This window comes from Podarcis muralis, chromosome 16, assembly GCF_964188315.1.
Source record: "Podarcis muralis chromosome 16, rPodMur119.hap1.1, whole genome shotgun sequence".
NCBI classification, from domain to species: Eukaryota; Metazoa; Chordata; class Lepidosauria; order Squamata; family Lacertidae; genus Podarcis; species Podarcis muralis.
Window position 1 is genome coordinate 31,328,793 of NC_135670.1, and position 23,366 is coordinate 31,352,158.

The window sequence follows — 23,366 nt, forward strand, 5'->3', positions numbered from 1 at the left end:
CCTCCTTCAACGGCCACTTTCCACAGAAAACCCGCCCTACCCGCAAGAGGGCTGTCTAGTGTACTGCCTGGCTGGCATTTTCATAACAGTTTAGCGCCTGAGGAAAAAAGGAAATGTCCTTCTCCCAAGTGGCGCTTAGCTTAGTTGAACGGCGAGCGTTTTATTTATACGGGCCCCCCTGCAAGATTCCTGCATTTGAAGGGGGTTGGACGACCCTCGGGGTCCCTTCCAGCTCTCTATGGGGTGACATTCTTATCACACGGAGCCCATTCCTTAGAATGGCATTCACGGGCTTGAGGCCGCCTGTTCTTGGTGTGAGAGGGCCAGGGACTGAGCGAGGATAACAATGGAAAGGGTTTTGGCAAAACGCCAGGGTGATTTTTTCCCCCTCCCCTCGCCGCTGGTTCTCTGACAGGAATTTCAATCCAAAGGAAAACAGATGAGGGAGCATCGGAAGCGATACCGAATCGCATCGAGCCACGTCACGGATGGGAATGTTGCCGCGACGCATGATGGGAAATGAAGTTTCCCTCGGGAGTCGGGCGGCGGCCTTGAGCGAGGCGCCGCCCCTTTAGGCTAGAACTGCGTTGATGGGAGGGAGGGAGGCGATGTGCCATACACATTCCCAGAGACAGACGGATTGCAAAGTGCCACATTTAATTTCTTTGTAATTTTATGTATCGTTTTACAAGTTTGCACAATATTTGGCCGAATACAAACCATAAATTTATCATCGACTTCCCTTCTCCGTGGTTCATTTTATTAAGCCTTTACCACTGCATATGAAAAGGGGGGGAAACAACTGCTCCTGGTCCCGGTAGAATCCGAGAATTCCCTGCGGTCGAAGATGTAGAACAAACACAGCCATGGCTTCTAGAGTCATATTTCCGAATCGTTTTTCTGAGTGGAACAAAGGTGGAATGGAGAAGATCTGTTGGGTGGTTGATTTTTAGTGAATTTATATTGGTTTACCTTCTTCCATGGAAGGTAAGACTGGAAGAAATTTAAAGAATATTTAGTGAGATACTGTAATATAAAATAATTAGGAAATCCCTAGAAGTAACAGATTAGGCTAAGGGATAGAAAAAGATTAATAATAACGATTACCATGGATGACAATTAGTAAGGTCAAGAAGTTTGTAATGAAAGAAGATACTGATGTTATAAATATGAAATTGGGAACTGCTAAATATGTAATAGGATGAAATCCAGATTGGAGGGTGTCAAAGAAGTCTTTTAGCAATGTAAATACACCAGTTTTTATGTTGTGTCAAATGTAATGTTTTTCTTTTGTGTTTTTGTCTATGTGTTATAAGAGAAAACTAATAAAAGTTTTTATATATTATATAAAAGTTTTTTATATATATTAGTTTACCTTAGTCTGTAACCATCTGCAAACTGCCTTGACCTAGACAGGAAGTAATTAATAAAAGTTGCTACATTGAAGCCTTGCTGGCTTGATAGGATTTTTTCCCTTGACAGAATGGGTTGAATGGAAAGGAGTGCAATGTAAGGCTGTAAAAAAAGGTAAAGGTACCCCTGCCCGTACGAGCCAGTCTTGCCAGACTCTAGGGTTGTGCGCTCATCTCACTCTATAGGCCGGGAGCCAGTGCTGTCCGCAGACACTTCCGGGTCACATGGCCAGCGTGACAAGCTGCATCTGGCGAGCCAGCGCAGCACACGGAACACCGTTTACCTTCCCGCTAGTAAGTGGTCCCTATTTATCTACTTGCACCCGAAGGTGCTTTCGAACTGCTAGGTTGGCAGGCGCTGGGACCGAACGACAGGAGCGCACCCCGCCGCAGGGATTCGAACCGCCGACCTTTCGATCGGCAAGTCCTAAGGCTGTAGTACCAGCGATATGTACCCTAGGTGGCGCTGTGCGGTAACGTTGATTGGTCAAAGCTTGACAGATCATTTTGACAGTGTTTTGTACAAAGGTCTACCCATGTTATTGAATCAGTGGTGCTTCTCCTGTGATCAGTTGGCAGTATCGGCTGCCCTTATGTATGGGGGCCGTGTAATAACTAAGTTATTAATATTAGCCTCAAAGGTAAAGGGTAAAGGGACCCCTGACCATTAGGTCCAGGCATGGCCGACTCTGGGGTTGCGGCACTCATCTCACTTTATTGGCCGAAGGAGCCGGCGTACAGCTTCTGGGTCATGTGGCCAGCATGACTAAGCCGCTTCTGGAGAACCAGAGCAGCGCACAGAAACGCCGTTTACCTTCCCGCCAGAGCAGTACCTATTTATCTACTTGCACTTTGACGTGCTTTTGAACTGCTAGGTTGGCAGGAGCAGGGACCGAGCAACGGGAGCTCACCCTGTTGCGGGGATTTGAACCGCCAATCTTCTGATCAGCAAGTCCTAGGCTCTGTGGTTTAGCCCACAGCGCCACCCATGTGCCAATATTAGCCTTAAAGGTAAAGGTACCCCTGCCCGTACGGGCCAGTCTTGACAGACTCTAGGGTTGTGCGCCCATCTCACTTAAGAGGCCGGGGGCCAGCGCTGTCCGGAGACACTTCCGGGTCACGTGGCCAGCGTGACAAAGCCGCATCTGGCGAGCCAGCGCAGCACACAAAAACGCCGTTTACCTTCCCGCCAGTAAGCGGTCCCTATTTATCTACTTGCACCCGGAGGTGCTTTCGAACTGCTAGGTTGGCAGGCGCTGGGACCGAGCAACGGGAGCGCACCCTGCCACGGGGATTCGAACCGCCGACCTTTCGATCGGCAAGCCCTAGGCACTGAGGCTTTTACCCACAGCGCCACCCGCGTCCCCCTTTAGTCCCCATAATATTAGCCTTACCTTAGGGTAATAGCAGGTAAGTGTTCATAACATGCATGTTATGAGGCAACTCACGGTTTCCTTGTGTGTGTAAAGCCTGGATGGGGTTACAGAGTGCTAATACTGTAGTTTTCTGTCTGCTTCCTCCCCACAGGTGTGACATTGCTAGAGGCACTAATTGTTTTTCCTGTTCGGAACAAGTCTGGGCACATCCTAGTGTTTGGTATAACCATTTATCTCAGGCTTGAGCCCACATCCTTGCTGATAGCAGTTGTGAATGTGTGCTTTTCCTTATCACTGTTCTGCGGGTAGTTATTTTGTCTTGCTTATGTAACCCTTTTCACAGAAACAAAGGAGTACAAGCATGGCTACAGAACACTTTAGAATCTGTAGTTTTGATTCCCTGCAATAAACTAGGGCTTGGACCATAGTGCAGCTGTTCTTCCAATGGCATAACTGAACATTACCATATAAAATTCCAGAAGGTCAACCCTCCCCACTTCCCTCCGTTTAGAACACATATTCTAATTTTTCCATATTTTCTTTTTCAGTTTGGTTTTAGTATACTTCACACTGCTCAATTTATTCTAATCCTGTCAATGTTTTAATATCTTTACAATGATTTTTTCCAATTATCTACAAATCTTTTCCAATCTTCCTTACAGGTTCTTTCATCCTGGTCTCTTAATCTACTCGTTAAATTAGCCATTTCTGGCAGTTGATCTAGTTCTAGTGTATCATAGCTGGGAAATTCACCTCTAGCCAGTTACCAAAAGAACTTCGATAAGGTTCCATTTAAAGCCCCTTCTTTGAAGTTGCCACTTCATTATTGCTTTTGCTGTTCTGCAGGATGTCATCATAAACCAGTTCAGCGAGAGGAACAGAGGTTCTGGTGCCACGTCTCATCCTCACGGTGATATGATCCTACTGATGCAAGAACCTTTGAATTGAGAATTCAATTATAGCCCACCCAGTAGTGTAGGTAACCCAGGGTGGTGTGTGTGTGTACAGTCAGCACCAGGTGGGGGGTGGCAGCATAGGGGGTCTGTACTGCAGCATATTGGCTGCTGTGTGTCAGGGGTTAGGATTCTGGGCAGCAGGGGGAGCTTGAGGGCAGACGCTGTCTAAAAATTTTTTTGGACTTCCTAATAAAAGTTGCTATGCCACCCTATTTTTAAAATACATATACTGTAGCTTATAAAGCTTGGATAGATACTCTTAACATCCTTCTAACTTTCCTTGTTTAAAACAGGGAACTGGTAGAATTTCAATCCCTAACTTGATCTTGGACAGCTCTCCATTCTTCTGTTGTCTTGGTATACTGACCTTCATCAGCTTGTGGGTCATCTTCCCCATTTCCTGTCCTTTAAAATGTGCTGTTAGCTCTTCAAAATTTGCTGTTGTCTTGAATCACCCCCTCCCCATTTTACCATAATAAACAATGGAAACACTTTTTATGAAAAATAGTTTATTGCACAAAACCTGTTCAAGAACTTTTATGCACATCCTAATTATTTTTTTCATTAACATGCTTTTTAAAAAGGTCACAGTCATGAATCCTTAAGTCAAAAACTTCATAACTCCTCTCTTGTTTGGAACTCCCAATTGAACATTGTTATGGAGGTGATGCTTTTCCTTATCAACACAGCAACTGATTGAAACCTTTAAGATGTGACAGAATATGTATGAGAAAATTTCGGTATTATTTCTTCAAATAACTCTGTGCAGGTCCATTCAAGGCAAGGCAGGTTTTCATAGATAATTTCCTAGTGGCTAGAATGATATGCGCCACTGGGACATAAACCATCTAATTCCAGCAGGTTAGCATTAACTCTGAGTTTTCAGGAGGAAGAGTAAAAAGATCAGCATAGTTAGAGCCCTCTTATAAATAAGAGTTACAGGGATTAACTGTTTTTAATTGTGTATCTATCATATCAAAGAAGAATTTGATACATTTTGGTTTATAATGATCAGAGTTATCTACCTTTAATGCTCTCATGCTGATCAGCACACCTGCTTATAGATACTCCCACAAGTACTGAATTGTACATACTGAAGAAGCAGTAATGCGCAATACATCCAACATGCATATGTCATTCTAGAAAACTGCTTGTCTTTACCGAAATAGCAATAACGTTTTCCTGATAGGAAAAAGAGAACATTGTCCTCCACAAGGAAAAGGAAGAAGTGTGTTAACAGAGTACCCAAGTTTCCAAACAACTTGGAAGACAGTGGAATTAACATGCAACATTCTGCAATAATGCAGACGCTCAATTTAGAGAAGCATAAAATGTGCCTTTTTCTTTTTACTGTAACACTGAAAGACTGCAGAAAATCTCTCAAACAATGCTCCAAAAGGAATGCTGAAGCTTTTTTTAAAAAAACAACAACAACAAACAAACCTCTGCAATATTCAGACGGAGCATTTTGTGGTTTCTTCCCCATTTTGCAATTAAAAATATACCTTAATAGGTATTGACCTCTGGGATGAAGAAGCCAACAAAAGAAGCACATTCCAATAGTCTGATACACTGGAGCCCTTCAAGATGATTCTTCCGATCTCTAAAAACATGCCAGTGTTAACTGAGGCACCTGTCCACTTGGCTAATCTGTGGTTGCTCTGGAAGCTTTTCCTTGAACTATGGATTTAAAAGACAGCACCTTTTATAAAGGGCACAGTCTCTGAAGACAGAGGGTGAGAACAATAAAAGTTCTGTAATTAGGTTTGTTGCTAATTAAGTGTGCTCTCTTTTGCTCTCTCAAGTTTAGACCTATTTCCTTCCTGGTCAAAATGGCATGTTAATAGTAGATATAAAGAAGGGAGGGGAGATGTCTTAAAAGAAAGGAAGGAAGCATTTTCAGCTGGGAAATAAGAAGAGAAATAAGAGTTCCTTTCCCAAAGGAGAAAGACATACAAGGCTACATACTGCTTTATGAATATACAATCTGGTTCTGTTTTAAAGAGCTGGTCAGGAATTGGTAAAGGCCTGAAAGAGGTGTGTTACCTAATTTAGAATTTAACACATGAACAGAAGTTGTCAAGATTTATAAATACGAGAATCATTCCTGTAAATAATACCGTGTGCTAAGTAGAACAGCAACATGAAAATCCCACTGGTGCAAATTGGGGAGCTGAATATATATTAATCATTACATAGTATTACCTTTGGTGTTTAAATACTATAGAATTTCTTCCTCTTTAAGTTAGCAAGTACATAAGCTTCAAGATTGTGAACAGCAGCAAAAAGAAATCACTCATTACTATTTACTCTGCAAAATAGACTTACTAGTAAAAGCTATTAGCATATCAGGGTTAATCAATAAAGCTTTCAATGTTTCGTCTCGATAACAGTTTGATTAGTCTTATAAAATAGTCATTGTCACACTAACAGAAACAAAAAACATTTACATTTTAAAAGTACCTTTCCTTCATATACTATATGCAAATATTAAAATGTTTTACTGCAGTTTCAAAATTATGGTTCATAGTATTAAAAAAAAGACTATGGGATGTTTCCAATAAATTATAATCGGAGTAGATCCATTGAAATTAATGGACCTAAGTGATTTATGTCCATTAATTTCAATACATCTGCTCTGAATATGATAAACATTGGATGCAAACCGTAGAAAAATCAAATCTTCAATATGAAGCCAGGGTTGTGGTGAGGGAGGTTTTTCTTTTCTTAAAAGCAACATGGGAATACCATACTCTGTCCCTGATGGGAAGATGGTCTCTGTATGTTATCTGGCAGGAAACCCACAATAAAACTATCGTTATCCAAAGACATTCCTTCCCCTCAATAAGTTTGTTTAAATTCGAGTCTAATACAGTATGCAGTTTGAGAATGATGTAGAGGCCCAAGACCCTCAAAGCCACTTACCCCAGAGTTTTTGTTTTTGCTATCAATCTACCCTGAAAGTCAGGTCAGAACTAAATACTATGGAAGTGGCAATCATGCATCTAGTACCCTGTTTCCCCACTGTAATATCTAATATAGAAATCTTAAAATTTTTCAAAGCTGGGGTCCACCTTTAACCCCAGCTTGTGACATGGGACGCTTAAAAGAACCCCACCATAAGTGTCTATCTTGCTTTCCATTTTGCCTTCCTTGTTTCTCCCCCTTAAGTCAACTACTGCTAAATGTTGTCACTGGTGTGACCCACCTTAGGGTGGGGCATGATCAGCTGTGGCTCCTGGCCCACCCACTGAAGATCATCAGTCAGTAAAACACACCAACATCACTGATGAGCTGCATTTAATATTGCAGGAAATCAGAGGTTGCCACCATTTTTGGTAGTAGCTAGGTGTGTACACCATAATGTGATGCCGCAGAAGACCAGGGCAGGGTGGCAGTGGCGGTAAGACAAGTAGCTATCATTTTTAAACCAGCTTTGTCTGCACCTTAACATCTAGTTCCGGACTCTGCAATTGTTACATCCCAGATTTCTGTATCTTTCAGTCAAGACTGCTGACAATCCATTCGTTCTCTAGCAGTATTTTTTCTCTAAAGCATCCTGGGGCAATATTCAAACAGAAAGTAAATCAAGCCAATTCAACGTGCTTCAAAACACAAGCAAAGGTGGCTTTCTGTTGTCAGTAATGTGGGGTAGATAAAAAGAGAAAACCTAAGGCATGTTGTTTCAGCCTGCTAATTATAGCTCAGCAGGGTCTATCTGTAAAGGCAGCTACATGAGCACTAGTCTCCTAACTAGTTATTAGACCAGATGACGTTGGACTCCAACTCCCATCAGCCACAGCCAGCATGGCCAATGGTTAGGGATGGTGAGTGTGGGAATCTAATGACTTCTGAAGGGTTGCAGGGTCTGGATCCCTGCATAAGGAGAGGGGGGATTAAAGCTAACAAACAAGGGTTTACAGGCAGTATGACATTCATGTTTGAAATATACAGTAAGTAAATTTCTAAAACTCCGTATTTTAGGGGCTGGCTTTCCTTAGGCTCCAATACATACATACATACATACATACATACATACATACATATATATCTCATTTTCCAACCAAAATATAAGATGCGAAAAAAATTAACAAAGCAAAAATAAAACCCAACCCCTGGTGATTTGTAACCTACAGAGTAAGTCCACTTAAAAACAGATACTCCAGGACAAGAACAGAGTTGAAGTATTTATATACACCCTGCACTGGAGGAATCCTCAAAAGACTGGAACAACAACAACAAAAAAGGTGCAAAATGCATCTGCCAAAGTGAAATCAAAGCTCTCCACTGGCCTTTGGTTGTGGATCCTCAATCTATTTCCTTTGAAGTAGTCCCAATTGATGCAATGGAACTCCTTCAGAGTTGGTGGTTTTGAGATTCATGGCCACCAATAAGTTATTGGTTAGAACTGGTCATCTCTATCAATCAAGGGTGTGTCTCTAAAACAAAACAAACAAAAAGGGATTCAATTACCAGCCTAGGGTGTGTGAAAGTTCTGGTTCATATTCTCATGTCTACAGCAGACCAAGTCATTAGTCTTATTTGGCCATTCTGAATTCATATAAAATGTACCATGTGAGCAAGGGGGCGGGGTGAGAAATGCCCTCAGCTCCACCCACCCCTGTCATCCTTCCACTTATGGAGGGTGAAGCCCTGATGCAGAGAGCTCAATTTAGAACCTCAGTCTCTGGCCCTGATTTTGCAATCCACAAATAGAGAAGACTCCTTGTTTCAAACCTTTGCCCTACATGAGTCTGGGGGTGGGGCGGGGGAAGGAGCTTAGTGTGCTCACTTCTGCTCACATAGCTTTGCATATCAGCAAAATCCTCAGCCTTCTATATGACTTTTTTTTTACTAACCAAAGAAAAGGTTGGAAGTGGCGTAATGAAGCCCACATTCCTCTGCAACAAAAGTCACTTTAACCACTTCTGAACAGATGAAAATGTCTTACTGGAGACCAAACATCACATTTCTTTTTCCTCCAAGACAGATTAAAATGTATTTTAATATAGCATTATCCTCAAATGTTTTGCCTCTGACATTTCCCCCCCTACTCAAAAGGAAGAACAGACGGAGCTCTCTAAAACTTGGTTTCAAATAGGGCTGATGAACATGTTTCACATACTTCGAACAGCTGTGAAGTGAAGCAACAGGCGAAGAAGTCACTGCATCAGCTCTTCATTTCCCCCAGCACTTAGGTTATTATCCTTTAGGTCTGCAATGGAGAGGCTCTGGTTGCCTGTCGTAGTTGCAGCAAAGTTAGATGTAAAGTCCGTTAGTTGCCCTTCTATCTGGGTCCATGAAGACATCGATTCGTGGACTGTTATCGTATGCTCTTCCATCTGACGCTGAAGGCTGTCCATCTCCTGCCTTTGTTAAGCAGAAAGGAGCAAAGGGTGGGATAAGAATGTAATATGAGCCCTAATGGATCAGACCAAAGTCCCGTCTAGTCCAGCATCCAGTTTTCCACAGTGGCCAAGTAGATGCCTCCAAGAAGTCCACAATGAAAATAGCAACCCCACTCTCTGTTGCTCAGCAATTAGGATTGAGTGGCAAACTGACGCTGAACATGGAAATTCTGATTTGTTGTTATCATCTATAGCAGGGATGTCCAACAGGTCGATCGCGATCTACTGGTACAGCGGTTCTCAACCTGTGGGTCCCCAGATGTTGTTGGACTACAACTCCCATCATCCCTGAGCTCTGGCCTTGCTAGCTAGGGATGATGGGAGTTGTTGTCCAACACCATCTGGGGACCCACAGGTTGAGAGCTGCTGTACTGGTAGATCCCTGCGAGGTTTTGGTATATTGCGGTCGATCTCTGGCTCCCTTTCCTTAGCGTCGCTAAAACTAACTCCTGCCCCGGCCTCCATTGTTGTCTGATCTATGGAAGGGAAGAGGAAAAGAAGCTTTCTCTGTGCTGCTGATTTAATCCAAAGCAATTCCTTTGTGAGTAACTTAAAAGGTAAAGGGATCCCTGACCATTAGGTCCAGTCGTGGCTGACTCTGGGGTTGCGGCACTCATCTCGCTTTATTGGCTGAGGGAGCCGGCGTACAGCTTCCGGGTCATGTGGCCAGCATGATTAAGCTGCTTCTGGCGAACCAGAGCAGCGCACGGAAACGCCGTTTACCTTCCCGCCGGAGTGGTACCTATTTATCTATTTATCTACTTGCACTTTGACGTGTTTTCGAACTGCTAGGTTGGCAGGAGCAGGGACTGAACAACGGGAGCTCACCCCATCACAGGGATTCGAACCGTCGACCTTCCCATCAGCAAGTAAGTCCTAAAAAACGGGGGTAGATCACTGCCAGTTTTTAATTCTGAAAGTAGATCGCAGTCTCTTGAGAGTTGGCCACCCCTGATCTATAGCATTTGCAATTCTCCTAAGTGCCACTGTTCCTGTTCTTTACGTAGCGAAAATGATACCACCCACACAAGAGAAGTATCAGCAGCCTTCATGAAACACTAAGGCTTGTGGAAACACGAAGCATCTTGGGGAAGGGGGAGGAACCAAAACTATCCAATGATTACTAAGAAGGCTAACATGTTTGGGTGGGGAGACAGAGGGAAAAGAAATGGAGTACCCCAGGAGAGGTTACGGCTGGCTAGCATTGGAGTACTCTAGGCCACAGCATTTGGTTACAGGTCTCTCTAGTCATTACCATCGGCAGACTTATTTTCCATGACTTGGGTTTAAAATGAGGAGAAGACAATCTAAGCTGGTGGCCACTGCCATGCTTCCGGTAGAAAATTCCAGAAATTAAGTTATGTGAAGGTTGTTATTTGGTTGCCCTTGAACCTAGTGTCAGTCAGTTTTCATTGGATGAAATAATGAAGTCAGAAGGCAAGACTACAGATGAAGGCTGAGTGGCAGCTAGCAGTAGTTCCACAAGGGGTTTATATCACAGGATTCGCCAAGAGTTCAGGAAGACACATTTCTGGCTGTCATAATGCAGACTTGAGAGGGTTTACAGATCTTTATCATCTATAACCTCTCTTAAGTCTGCACTGCTATGGCCAGAAAACATGTCTTCCATATTAAAAGAAAAAATACAGGTTTTCCATTTTCACAATGGTAACATACAAGAGTTTATATCACTTTAATGGTAGCGTTAACAAGGGGGCAGGAAACCAACTTTAGAGGTGTAGTGTGGGGTAGTGGTCAGTGCTGAACTAGGACTACTCAGTCATGAAGCTCTCTGGGTGAGCTTGGGCCAACCGAATGCACTTCACAGATTTGTTGCAAGGTCAAAGGTGAAGAACTGAAGAGAACCAGGTACACTGCCTTGAATTCTTTGGCAAGGAAAGTGGGATATACCGTATTTTTTGCTCTATAAGACTCACTTTTTCCCTCCTAAAAAGTAAGGGGAAATGTGTGTGCGTCTTATGGAGCGAATGCAGGCTGCGCAGCTATCCCAGAAGCCAGAACTGCAAGAGGGATTGCTGCTTTCACTGCAAAGCGATCCCTCTTGCTGTTCTGGCTTCTGAGATTCAGAATATTTTTTTTCTTGTTTTCCTCCTCCAAAAACTAGGTGCGTCTTGTGGTCTGGTGCGTCTTATAGAGCGAAAAATACGGGAAATGTAATAAATACAAGACAGACACTGTGTTGCAGGGATAAACCTGTGGCCCTTCAGACGTTCTTGGACTCCAGCTCCTATCAACCCCAGCCAGCGTGACCAAAGGTTTGGGATGATGGGAGCTGGAGTCTAGCAACATCTGGAGGGCAAAGATGCCCCTTGCCCTGCCATGTTGTCTATTTTGGATTGGACAGGATGACTCCTTTGGCACCCTGCCTTGTTGGTATTTAGCAAGCGAAAAGAACAGTATCAAAAAGCAGAACTGGGAGGAAAACAAAGTGTTAGGTAAGGAGGTAGAACTGAATAGTGACAGAGGGCAATGTACATGGCAAGGAAAACAATTAAATTGTACAGATAGAGACTTCTACATTTAGAATCACAGAGATGGAGCACTTAGCCTGCAACCCTAACCACGTCTACTCAAAAGTAATTCTGAACCAAACATGTCTCCAGAAGTGGGATTGCAGTTCTAGGAGCGCTTTCTTGGGAGTAAGTAAGCCCCATTGAACACTCTAGGACTTACAACTCTGAGCAAGAATGCATAGGATTGCGCTGCTAGAGGAGCAACTGTATACTAAATGGGAGTGAATAGAGACGAGTTATGTGCTCATTAAAGATAGTTGTGTCTATGGGGAAAAAAATACAAAACAAAAAAAGTAATTCTGAACTCCAAAGCAAGTGTGAGTAGCATGGCAGCCTTGGTCTCTAACCCAATATCCTACTAGTTGTCATTTGATAATAATATATCTTAAAAGACAAAGAAAGAAAAAGAAAAAACCCCTAAAAGCAGAACATAAATATTGACATATTTCCAACACAGAAGACCTGAGCATTTCAGACAAAAAAAACAAACACCATCTGTCCATGTCACTGTTCATGAAGCTGCTAAAATACTTATAAGTAGTAATATGCAGGTTTAAATAAAAATACCAGAGAGACAGCAGGATTTTACTCACTTGAGTTGCTGGAGGCAGCTGTTGAGGTTTTTCAAAGGCTCTTTATTCACAGCTGCTGAAGGTTTCAGCAGCTCTTCCAGCAAAGCTGCTGGGACCGGGCAGTCAGGAATCTTCACTGGAGTCACCGGGTTTGAAGGAGTTGACTCTCCCTTCAGTGTTTTCCTCTTTATGAAAGAAGAAACAAATCAATCCACATGCAATAAGCAGCAGCTCTCTCTATTGTGAATGCCTGAAGCACAGTTCTTAAGACATGCTTTCCACCAGCAGAAAAAGGTCATTTGTAAGAACTCAATCTTTTACCATGGCAGCAACTAACGCACTGGAACTCCTGCTTAGTGATTTACTGTACTCTTTTCGGCACCTGTTTAGACAAGCCAACCCAGATATCTAGAATGCGGATTTAGTTTATTGCTGGTTTAAAATTTTGAACACCTTAATTAGTTATAATTGTTTTTGCCAATAATATTACTGTCTTTTTTGTAAGCTGTTTGAGGTTTCTTACAATAAAGTGGTAAATAAATTTTATTAAATAACAGATAGATAGAGGATAGATAGATGATAGATAGATAGATAGATAGATGATAGATAGATAGATAGATAGATAGATAGATAGATAGATAGATAGATAGATAGACAAAAAAGAACAAGAAGAAAATATTTTGGAATTAAATAGGGCTGGAATACTGTTCAATTGACTGCGCTCTTTAATAAAGTCGCCCCAGACTGCATAAAAATTGTCATGTTTCCTTTGTGTAATTACACAGTGAGGCATACGGTAGGACAGGGCCTATGGTCTACAGCACAGTTTGCCATGTATGAAGTACATATTTTAATTATTATTTTTCTCATTTCCTCTTGCCTTTATATAAACTGCTGTATAGACCATAATTGCTGCCGATACACTACATTTTTGCTGCTTGTGAAAATTATAATGGTTTTAGCATATACACTTTGACAAAAGTTTGTTGGTGTATTCAAAGACAATTCTCAGTGTTTGTTGTTTTATTTTTCATTTTCTGTAATTGTGTAATTATTGTGTGTTATATTTTTAATAATATATTTTTTTCAAATGACTACGCTCTCACTAGACCCCCAAGTACGGTCAAGACATTTAATCAGCCATGAATGCCACTGTATAAATGGCAGTTTAGATTATTTTATTATCCATTTTCCATTTCATCCAACTTAGGGCTGTCAGCTTTGAAATAAGCCACAATGATAAATCCACGGTTTGGGAGTTAGCTTAACATCCTGGCTTGTTCCGAAGCTGGTAACAACTGTTTTTCAGTTCATTAGAAGCTTCCTATTTTAATTGCAGCTTGTGAAAGTTCAATAAGCCAAGACAGATGGTTCAAAGCAGCTCATAATGCAATGCATTTGTACTGGGGGGGGGGGGGGAGACACACTCTCTCTCTGTGCATCCTACCCTGTGTGCACAATCCCACTTCACTCAATATACGACAATTACGAACCAATAAAAGCTGGATTCTGTGACCAGTCTAAAATTAAGCAATTTACGTTGTTTCTTCTTTACCGAAAAGACAACAGCTGCTTCTAACACTTCACCAGGCATTTAAGCTTAAGTTAACAGGCATAAATGCCACTGTGTATTTGTTTCAAATAAAAAGCAGCCATTGAAATTAATAGACATTACTCACTTAGGTCCATTAATTTCAGTAATTCTAGGATGAGATACAACCAATGGTCTTGCTCTTATAGCTCAACTGTTCTCAGGGAAAAGCCCTTTTGTTCTGCTGTTGTTTCTCAAGTACCATCAGTTCCTGGGGCCTTGCCTCTTTTGAGCTTAGAGATAAGACTCTTAATTTCTGAGATGGTTACTGGAGGACAATTTGGAAGGTTACATGTATTTACCCTTTTATTTCGGGCAATAATAGAAACGGTTATCTATCCCACTCCATCCTTGCTCTCAAAGGAATGAAACAGGGATGCATCTTTGCCCCTACTCTTTTTATATACCGTATTTTTCGCTCTATAAGACGCACCAGACCATAAGACGCACCTAGTTTTTGGAGGAGGAAAACAAGAAAAAAATATTCTGAATCTCAGAAGCCAAAACAACAAGAGGGATCGCTGTGCAGTGAAAGCAGCAATCCCTCTTGCTGTTCTGGCTTCTGGGATAGCTGCGCAGTCTGCATTCGCTCCATAAGATGCACACACATTTCCCCTTACTTTTTAGGAGGGAAAAAGTGAGTCTTATAGAGCAAAAAATACAGTAAATTATATAATCTAAGCTCTATTATACGCAGAAGATGTAGTACTTTTGTCTCTGACAAAAAGTGGGCTTGAGGCGATTGCTGAGAGCCTTGGGGAGTTATTGCAAAAAAGGAACCATTACAAATTAATTATGATAAAACTAAGATTATTGTGTTCTCTAGGAAAAGGATGAAATACAGATGAAGATTGTGTTTCTTAAGTACCTTTTTCATCTTTCCATGCTTCAAGTCCAGCTTCAGTTGCTGGTTCTGCTGCAGTAGAGTCTTCATGCTATTCTTGAGTTCAGTCACTTTTGCCTGAAGCGTGATTTTATCTTTTTGGGTTAAGGACAAATCATCCCGAACCATCTCCAACTCTGTCTTGATATTCTAGAATGAAGAAGGATTGTTGGAGACATTGACCTTCTGCATTAACCAAAGATCATTCCAAAAAAAAGGAAAGAGGTCACTTCTTTTAGATGGCAAGCCCATCTATTCTATTCAGGAGCAAGTCCCATTGAGTTTAATGTGGGTAACTCCCATATAGAGTTATAGGATTGCAGCCGTAGTCTTACAAGTCTTATAGAATCTGAACTCTGGTGGAGGCTTGGAACACTCATAAACCTTTTATTTCATTAGCATCTTATTATGTCTTGTAACAGATCTTTCATGACAACTGGCTGACAGTCCAATGAAATACCTGTAAAACGGCTTGTACACCTTCCAACTCCTTCTGGTTGCGTTGCTCAGTCAAGTCCAACTGCTGCTTCAGAGCTTGGATTTCTCTCTCCTTCTGCTCCACTTCCCACTTGAGATCTTCAACCTAAGAAATGTGGGGGGGGGGGTTTGGGGGGGAGTATTTCAAAATATAATTACATAAGAAGCTGTAATACTGCAGGTCAATTAAATCACATTGAAGTTCAGTGAGATTTAATGAAAACAAAAGAGGAGCCCAGTTGGGTCAGACTAAATGGTCTATTTAACCCAGCACTCTACTCTCACTGTGCCCAACCAGATGCCTCTGCAAAGCTCACAATTTTGCATAAAATGTGCATTTGCTAATTTATACATATTGATGCAAAACCTAGAACCTAAAATGCCGCAGGAGGAAGGCCGGCAAATTCCCACTCCAGGTAAATTCTTCAATTATTTTGCTCCCAACTCCAAATCAGTCGTTTTAAAATTCATTTACTCTCAATTAATTTCCCAAATAAATTCAGTTTGCCCTCAGTTGATCCCATTCATTCCCCCACCCCCGCCATAATCTCTAGATAAAGTAATTTTAAATTAAATGTATTTCACCCAATTGGTGCCCTGTTTAATAACCTAGATTCACCCATCAAATCATTGCCCACTCAGAAAAAGATAATGTCAAATGTCACATCACTAACAATGCCCCTGGATCGACGTTCAAGTAAGGAAGCAGTGAATGAGCAATACTGATGCTTCACCTCTTGGTTTTCTGCAGGCTGCTTGCTAAGTTGCTCATCCAGCTGCTTCTGGAGGAGCTGGAGCTGGGAACGAGCTTCTGCCAGCTCTTCCTGGAACTGGGATACTTCTGCTGAATGCTTCCCATCTTCAACTCTAGAAGAAAAAGACAGTTTCACACCACTTTGAGGAGAACACAGCTCTCAGATTGCAGAGCACACCTCTCGAGGAGGCATGGCAAGAACACTGAGGGGAGATAAAATAAACTGTACATGTTAAAGTTAGTTCAATACGTTATCAACCAAGGTTGCAATTATGCTAGAATGAAAATGGGGGACCGTAACCACCAAAGGCAGGCAACCAAAGGACCACAAAGTAGGAGAACTGCTGTGTTTCTTGCAGTAGGAGGCACAGAGCAATCAGCGGATAGAATTCTTTCAGAGCTGCTTCACAGAGGATAAAGAGAGCCCCCTCCTGGGGATAAGGCAGATACATGCAGCTTCCTTCAGTTACCAGCTCTCCATTCTGGCTTCCAACACAGCTCAGCCACCTGACTCCATCCCTTGACCTCCACTTCTTGGGCGAAGTTCTGAAGTTCTGCACTTGTGAGGACTCCTCCCCGAATAATAAAGGCTCCCAAATGTGTGGAAATCGGTGGGGTAGAACCAGGTGGGATGTTGAGGGGCAGGCCCAGTGGGTTGGCCCCAACTCCCATTATTCATGTGTTAGGCCTTCATTTATGGTTAACCCATGAGGAGGCCTTGCAATTCCTCCTAAAATATATGGTTTTTTAAAGCAGCCATGGAACCTTGTCCCAAAACACCAAACTATACGTATTTTTAATAGAAATGTAGTTTCAGTTTCCTTGTGATACTCACTGCAGTTTGTCCACTTCAGCCTGAAGGGCCCGGATGAGGACTTCTTTGGCCTGCAGCTCTCGTTTCACCTCGCCAAGCTCAAGGGCAGCTGCTTTATAATGACGGCGATTATGCGCTGCCTCAACTTTGACTGTTGCAACCTATAGCAGCAAAGAGCATCAGTGTATGGATCATTCTATCTCCGCCATCCTACCCCATCCATTTCCCTGACCCTTTCTCCCATGTCCGCTGCATCTCTGTTTAAGGACCACAAGCCTACAACTAAATATTGCCCCTTCTCCATCTTTATCACTGGGCACCTGCGGTTTCTCTCTCTCCCCTCCCAGGCTGGGGAGCCTTTGGCTCTCCAGATGTTGCTGGACTACAACTCCCCCCATCGCAGACAACTGGCCACACTGGCTGGGGCTGATGGGAATTGTAGTCCAAAAACTTACATGCAATACCTTGGCAATCATAGCAAAAGCCTGTCATGTGACAATTTTGGCATCTTCCTGCTGCCAAAATAGGGACTAGGGAGGTCTTAGCGTATCAGAGGCGACCCACTGAGCCTGTGGCTTCAGCCAAGATCTGAAGGCTTTACAGATCATTGCCATTTAACCATAATCATGCAACAGTCCTTAATGGCTGCTGCTCATTTATATGCATATCACACACAGAGCCCTCTGCCCAGTTGTGCAGGCAAGTCTTAAAATGAAATGCTCATGGTGAAAAGTAACACACACACACACACACACCAGTTCTTACCTGTTCTTTAAGGCTGTTGACTTTTGTCTTCTCCTTTTCCAAGGCCGTCTTCAAGGCTTGGATTAGTTGCTTCATTTGCTGGTCTTCCTCCTCTTTGCGCTTCAGAACTGCCTGGACCTGGGCCATCAACAAAACCCACAAGGTGAACCCTCCCGATACAAAGGACTTAAAGCTGGTGTCCTTGGGCTTGCTCACTGCACTGGCTGATGCTTTCTGAAAGCACGTGTGCTTACCTAAGGCCCCACATGCTCTTCAAAGCAGCATCATACTTGGAAAAAGTCAACATACCACTTGAAAAAGCCAATGATCCTCCCAAAGAATCATGGGAAGTGTAGTTTGTGAAGGTTTCCGAGAGTTGTTCTGAGGCTCCCATTCCCCTCACAGAGCTACAGTTCCCACAGCACCCTGGGAAGAGGGATTGGCTGTTAAACCACTCTGGGAATTGTAGCTCGGTGAAGGGAATAGGGGTCTCTGAACAACTCTCGGAAACCTTAACAAACTACATGGTTCAGATGTACGGTTCATAGTGACAAGGAGCTGTGCATTCAGCACTGTGGGACCAGTTTTGTGAAACTCTCTTTCTGCTGAGGTTGCTTTCAAGTCCTTTGCAGCAGGCTTTTTAATCAAACTCTGATTTTATAATGAGTTTTAGCTCATTTTTAGTCTTAGTGTATTGAGCCTCTTGTGCACCACTTAGAGCTGACAGTGATTAAATGGTGTACAAATGTGTGTTTTTGTGTGTTTATCCTCTGCTTTTCCCCCTGACGGGACTCAAGGCAGCTTACAGGTAAAAACAAGAACCACTAAAAACACAGGGGGGGAAACTAAACATTGAAATTATTAAAACTATATACATATATACAATCTGATTTAAACATGCAAATAATTACAGTAAAAACAGGACAGCACCAGCCCTTCATTGAAAGCAGTCAGTTCCGAAGTTGGAACAAGAAGGTCTTCACTGGTCAGCAGAAGAACAACAAGGAGGGAGCCAGTCTAGTGTCTCCAGGGAGGGAGTTCCAGAGCCTAGGAGCAGCCACCAAGAAGGCCCTTTCCTGTGTCCCTCCAATATGATACATCCCTCCTATGTAATATTCACAGACTGCTGACCAAAATGAATGAGAACCTAAAGAACTGGAACCGATTTACAGCACCAGCCCAGGCAGAAACGGCTCAGAGTACCTGAAGATTCAGCTGCACCAGGTCCGCCTCTCTCTTTGCCAGCGCTGCTTCGAGGATGCGGTTGTGTTCCCGCAGAGCTGCGTTGGACTGGCCGAGGCCAGTGAGCTTCCCGCGTTCGTGCTCCAGCTCAAGGGAGAGCTTCTTGTTCATCTCTTCCAGTCGCTTTATCTTTCTCCGGAAGCCCCTGGCTTCCTGAAGCTAAATGGACAATAGGAACGATTACTGCAGCCACCATAAAGAATCACTTTGCAGGCTCACTGAATGTCACTGAGTAGCAAACAATGAAGAAACCCTGTTTATAAACCGATGAATGATCTGTTAGAAGTTCCCAGACCCTGAAGTCATCTTCAGAGGCCCTTCTGCTCCAATACCTGTCAGACGGCTTCTAGGGAGAGGGTCTTTTCAGTAGTGGCACCTAGTTTTGGAATGCACTGTCCAGAGAGGCTCATCTAGTACAGATTAAAACCTTTTTTTGTGCTTTTAAAGTTCTTTGCTTTATTTCTGTTGCTGGCTTTATTCAGGTGCTGTTTTATACCCAATGCTACTGCCATAGTTGGGGGCAGGATGCTTCTGAACACCAGCTGCTAGGAGCCACAGGAGGAGAGAGTGGTGTTGCACCCAGGTCCTGCTTGCAAGCTTTCCATAGGCATCTGGAAGGCCACTGGGAAAACAGGATGCCGGACTGGATGGGCAATTGGTCTGATCCAGCAGGCTCTTCTTATATTCTTACTCACAGGAGACCCACTGAAAGTAATGGGCATGACTAACTTACATCCAGTAATGCCAATGGGTCTATTCTGAGTAGGACTAAGTTGGATACGACACTAGAAACATAGAGTTGGAAGGGACTCAGAGGATCATCTAGCCCAGGCATCCCCAAACTCGGCCCTCCAGCTGTTTTGGGACTACAACTCCCATCACCCCTAGCTAACAGGACCAATGGTCAGGGATGATGGGAATTGTAGTCCCAAAAACATCTGGAGGGCTAAGTTTGGGGGTGCCAGATCTAGCCCAAACCTCTGCAATGCAGGAATATGCAGTTGTCCCTTATGGGAATCAACCCTGTAACCCTGGTGTTATCAGCACCAGGCTCCAACCAACTGAGGTATGACTTTGTTTGTTTGTTTGTTTGTTTGTTTGTTTGTTTGTTTCACTTCTTGGTTCCACCTTTTGTCTGTGGCACTGCCCTGATAACTTTTTTTGGCTAAATGGTGGTACAGAAATATAGCTAGCGAAGTAAAACACTCAAACTGTATTCCAGACGTATCCTTGTATCACCTCACTTGCCCAGATACGCACAGCACAGAGGAATTAATTGATTTTTTTCAACCAAGCTTTTCAGGTTGTTTAAATACAAATCTAAAAGATGGTTTGGGACAGTCCGCTGTGGAGTCCCCTACTTTTTAAATGGGCTGTAGAAATTTCCAGTGTTTTCAACTCAACAATTATCACGCGTTATAAGAAAATCGCCTCTCCCCGGAGGAGGAAAGCGAGATAACAAGTATATTTGTGTAACTGCAGAGTTGAGAAGTGTTGTGTGTAGCTGCAGACCCTGGAGGCATCCTGGGCAAAACAATTTAAGGTACAGGTGTTGCATCAGGTTTACTTCAGCTGGTACACCCACGAATCTAGTTCTGTCTGGAGCTAAAGAAGGATGTCCTTACATCATCTGCATTCATTTCAATGTTGTCCTATGCTGCACAGCTGAGCTTCCCGCATGGCAAAACTCACAAATCAATGCCCAATCTAGAGCATCGTAGTGCCTTGTGTTACACTGGCTATCGTGCATTAACCAGAGGGCTAAGGAATCTGTTAGGCCTTGAACCCAAGCACCACATATGGCATTACAACAAGCATTTGTACAGCTTTTTTCAGTGCTCAGGATGCTTGACATATACGACGTTATTGTAATGTAACAATGCTGGAAGGCAGAGCAGGATTGCCCCCATACTGCAGAAGGGACTTGTAAAGCATAGATTTGCCAAAGGCAGTGCAAGTTCCCTTGGGCAAGAGACTCTCTTAGCAGGGGGGCCTTCCCACTGGCTGCTGTTCCTGCTGCATATTTACCTCCCTCCTTCTCTTGGCCTGAACAGGCACTCGCCTCCCAGGGGAGAGATAGGGCAGCGAAAAGCACACAGAGGTTATATACTCATTTGGAGAGAGCAGGTGCATAGCGGGCAAAGCAGAAGAGCAGTGGTAGAAGAGCAAGGAGGCTGCTGGGAAATGGCAGTAGGGCCCTGGTGGAACATGGGCAGTGGATGGCACAGGGCACCAAGCCGAGGCGGAGCAAAACTGAGAAAACCCATAACTGAGAAGATCCATTTGGGGGCACCAAATTTTGGCCTCGCACGGGGCGCCATATTACAAAACATTACCAAAGTCCACCCCTGCATGGGCCATAGCAGGTGCCCAACGCTGTTGACCTTCTGTGCCAGCAATGGCAGAGTGAGCTCATGGCAGAGGTGAAATTTGATTAAGAGCTCCATAGTTCTGGGGTTGAGAACCTCAGGGGCAGGAACCAAATGCAGCTTTCCAAGTCTCTCCATCTAACCCTCAGTACTTTCCCAAGGCCACACACCTTACTGGCCTGGCCTTGAGTGTTTTTATGTCTGGCTGGAAGGTATCCTTAAAATCTGATAATGCCTCATTTTTGCCTAGATAGAGAGGGGCATATACTGTATACGGAAGTTTTTTCATGTTTAATGTTTCATTATTTTTATATACAGTGGATGCTCGGGTTGCGAACGTGATCCGTGCGAGGGGCACGTTCGCAACCTGCAGTGCCACATCTGCGCATGTGCAGGTTGTGAGTCGGTGCTTCTGCGCATGAGCAAAGCACGATTTAGCGCTTCTGCACATGTGCAACCGCAGAAACCCGGAAGTAACTCATTCCGGTACTTCTGGGTTTTGGCACGTTCGTAACCCCAAAAAACCACAACCTGAAGCGTCTGTAACCCGAGGTATGACTGTATATATTGGAAGCCTCCCCAAGTGGCTGGGGCAACCCAGTCAGATGGGTGGGGTACAAATAATAATAGTGCTGTTGTTGTTTTTGTTATTTGCCTTCTGTACAAACGCTAACATGTACATTCGTGGCTCCACCCACTTTTGCCTCTGGCCCCGCCCACCACGGGCATGTAGACCCCAGAAGGTTGCCCAGAAAGGAATGTGGCCCTTGGGCTGAGATATATTCCGCACAACAGCTGTAGTTCATAGGTCAGTTTCTGCACCAGTCTGCCTCCACTAGACAGACCTAGGCCAGTGCTGATCCTCAGGAACTGGTTACATGCATCCAGCCTATAGAAGCAGCACCACATCAAGGAGATATATGATAACAAGAAGCCAACACAATTACCTCGTCCTCAAGTTCAAGGACTTTCTCTCTGTACTCCTCCAGTTCCTGGCTGGTGAGCGAGATCACTTCTTGCAGTTCCTTTTCTAGAACCATCTTACTGTGGCTGAGAACCTCCAGTTCTGTCTCCAGAGCCTGAATCCTTTCCTGAAGGTGAAAAGACAAAGTAAGTCTAGTTAGGCATCTCAGTTGGGGTAGGAATTCAATTGCTTAAAGTTTGGGTGTGGAACATTGGCCCCACAAGCAACATTAGGCCCCACAAGGCCATTTCGGCGGTGCCACACCCCTTGCCATCATATATATGATATATATGGCTCAGCCAAAAGGGGTTTTGCAGGCCCTGTGCAAAGCACTCAGCAGAACCTTACCATCAGTTGATCGCCGGGTCGTGCAGAGTCCATCACAAATCACTCTGCAAAATCCAGCAATGAGCTGATTCTCAGAACTTGCAGAGCGCTTGGAAATGCACTCTGAAAGAGCTCTCCAAAACTCAATGATCACTGGGTCTTGCAAACAGCTTCAAGACATGTTTTGCGGCTGCACTTATGCCCAACAGTTTGATATCAAACTGTGCAGCCCCCCCCCCAAATGGGTCACCTGATGTCCTCTAGACGTCAGGTGGGTGCCCTCACCCACCAGTGGTCTCCAATGAGGGAAGGAGATAGACAACTGACTCACTGGGCCAGATTCAGTTCCCCACTCCTGTTTTAAGTGAGTGAAGTTAGGCCTGCTCAGAAATTTTGCTTACTAGGCCAGCCTGGCTGTTTTCACTGTCAGAGATTTGTGCCTTCAACTTGGCCAGCTCTGCTTCAGACGATTCTTTTGCTGAGAGGGCTTCCTGTAGCCGGCGACTGAGGATCCCAACTGCATTCTCATAAGCTTTGTGTTTTGCTTTCATCTCCTTCTGTGCTGTGCTCAAATCTGAGCCCAGTCGTTTCATTTTTTGCTTCTGTTCAGTAAAGGCCCTGAAAGTAATATCAAAAAACTACCTCAGAAAAAGCTCCACATTAAGATGAACAAGTAGGACCTCACCTTCTGGACATTTAAAGGTTCCAGCCAGCTATACACTCTTCCATGATGCGAATAAGCACGTTTCAATCTGAACTTATTCTAAGGTTTATAAAAAGTTGACATAACTTAATAGACAGGGGACCCTCCATTACAAACTTTCCTGGCCCTGGTACCAGTCTGATATCAAAAAACGTAACCTGGAAAGCATTTAGAAACATCCTGAGATTCTCATGCCTTGCATAAAGGTCAGCAGGCATAAATCTAGCTACCCTTAAAATC

At 43.6% G+C, this 23,366-nt stretch overlaps 1 protein-coding gene across 7 annotated transcripts in view; it reads right to left on the reverse strand.

The window, feature by feature from the left end:
- Positions 1–5,165: 5,165 nt before the first annotated feature.
- The window catches only part of GOLGA3 (golgin A3), a 51,815-nt gene continuing 33,614 nt past the window's right edge, over positions 5,166–23,366 (reverse strand). For 6 of the 7 annotated variants that reach the window (XM_028709241.2, XM_028709244.2, XM_028709243.2 and 3 more), the window contains 10 exons: positions 22,825–23,041; positions 22,080–22,223; positions 18,725–18,922; positions 17,543–17,659; positions 16,799–16,938; positions 15,944–16,076; positions 15,193–15,315; positions 14,718–14,882; positions 12,280–12,443; positions 5,166–9,114 (listed from right to left, as the gene is read on the reverse strand). In XM_028709241.2, coding sequence (XP_028565074.2) covers positions 8,907–9,114; positions 12,280–12,443; positions 14,718–14,882; positions 15,193–15,315; positions 15,944–16,076; positions 16,799–16,938; positions 17,543–17,659; positions 18,725–18,922; positions 22,080–22,223; positions 22,825–23,041 — 1,609 coding nt within the window. In that variant the 3' untranslated portion in view covers positions 5,166–8,906. The remainder of the gene's footprint in view (positions 9,115–12,279; positions 12,444–14,717; positions 14,883–15,192; positions 15,316–15,943; positions 16,077–16,798; positions 16,939–17,542; positions 17,660–18,724; positions 18,923–22,079; positions 22,224–22,824; positions 23,042–23,366) is intronic. The other variant, XM_028709242.2, reaches the window with a different exon arrangement.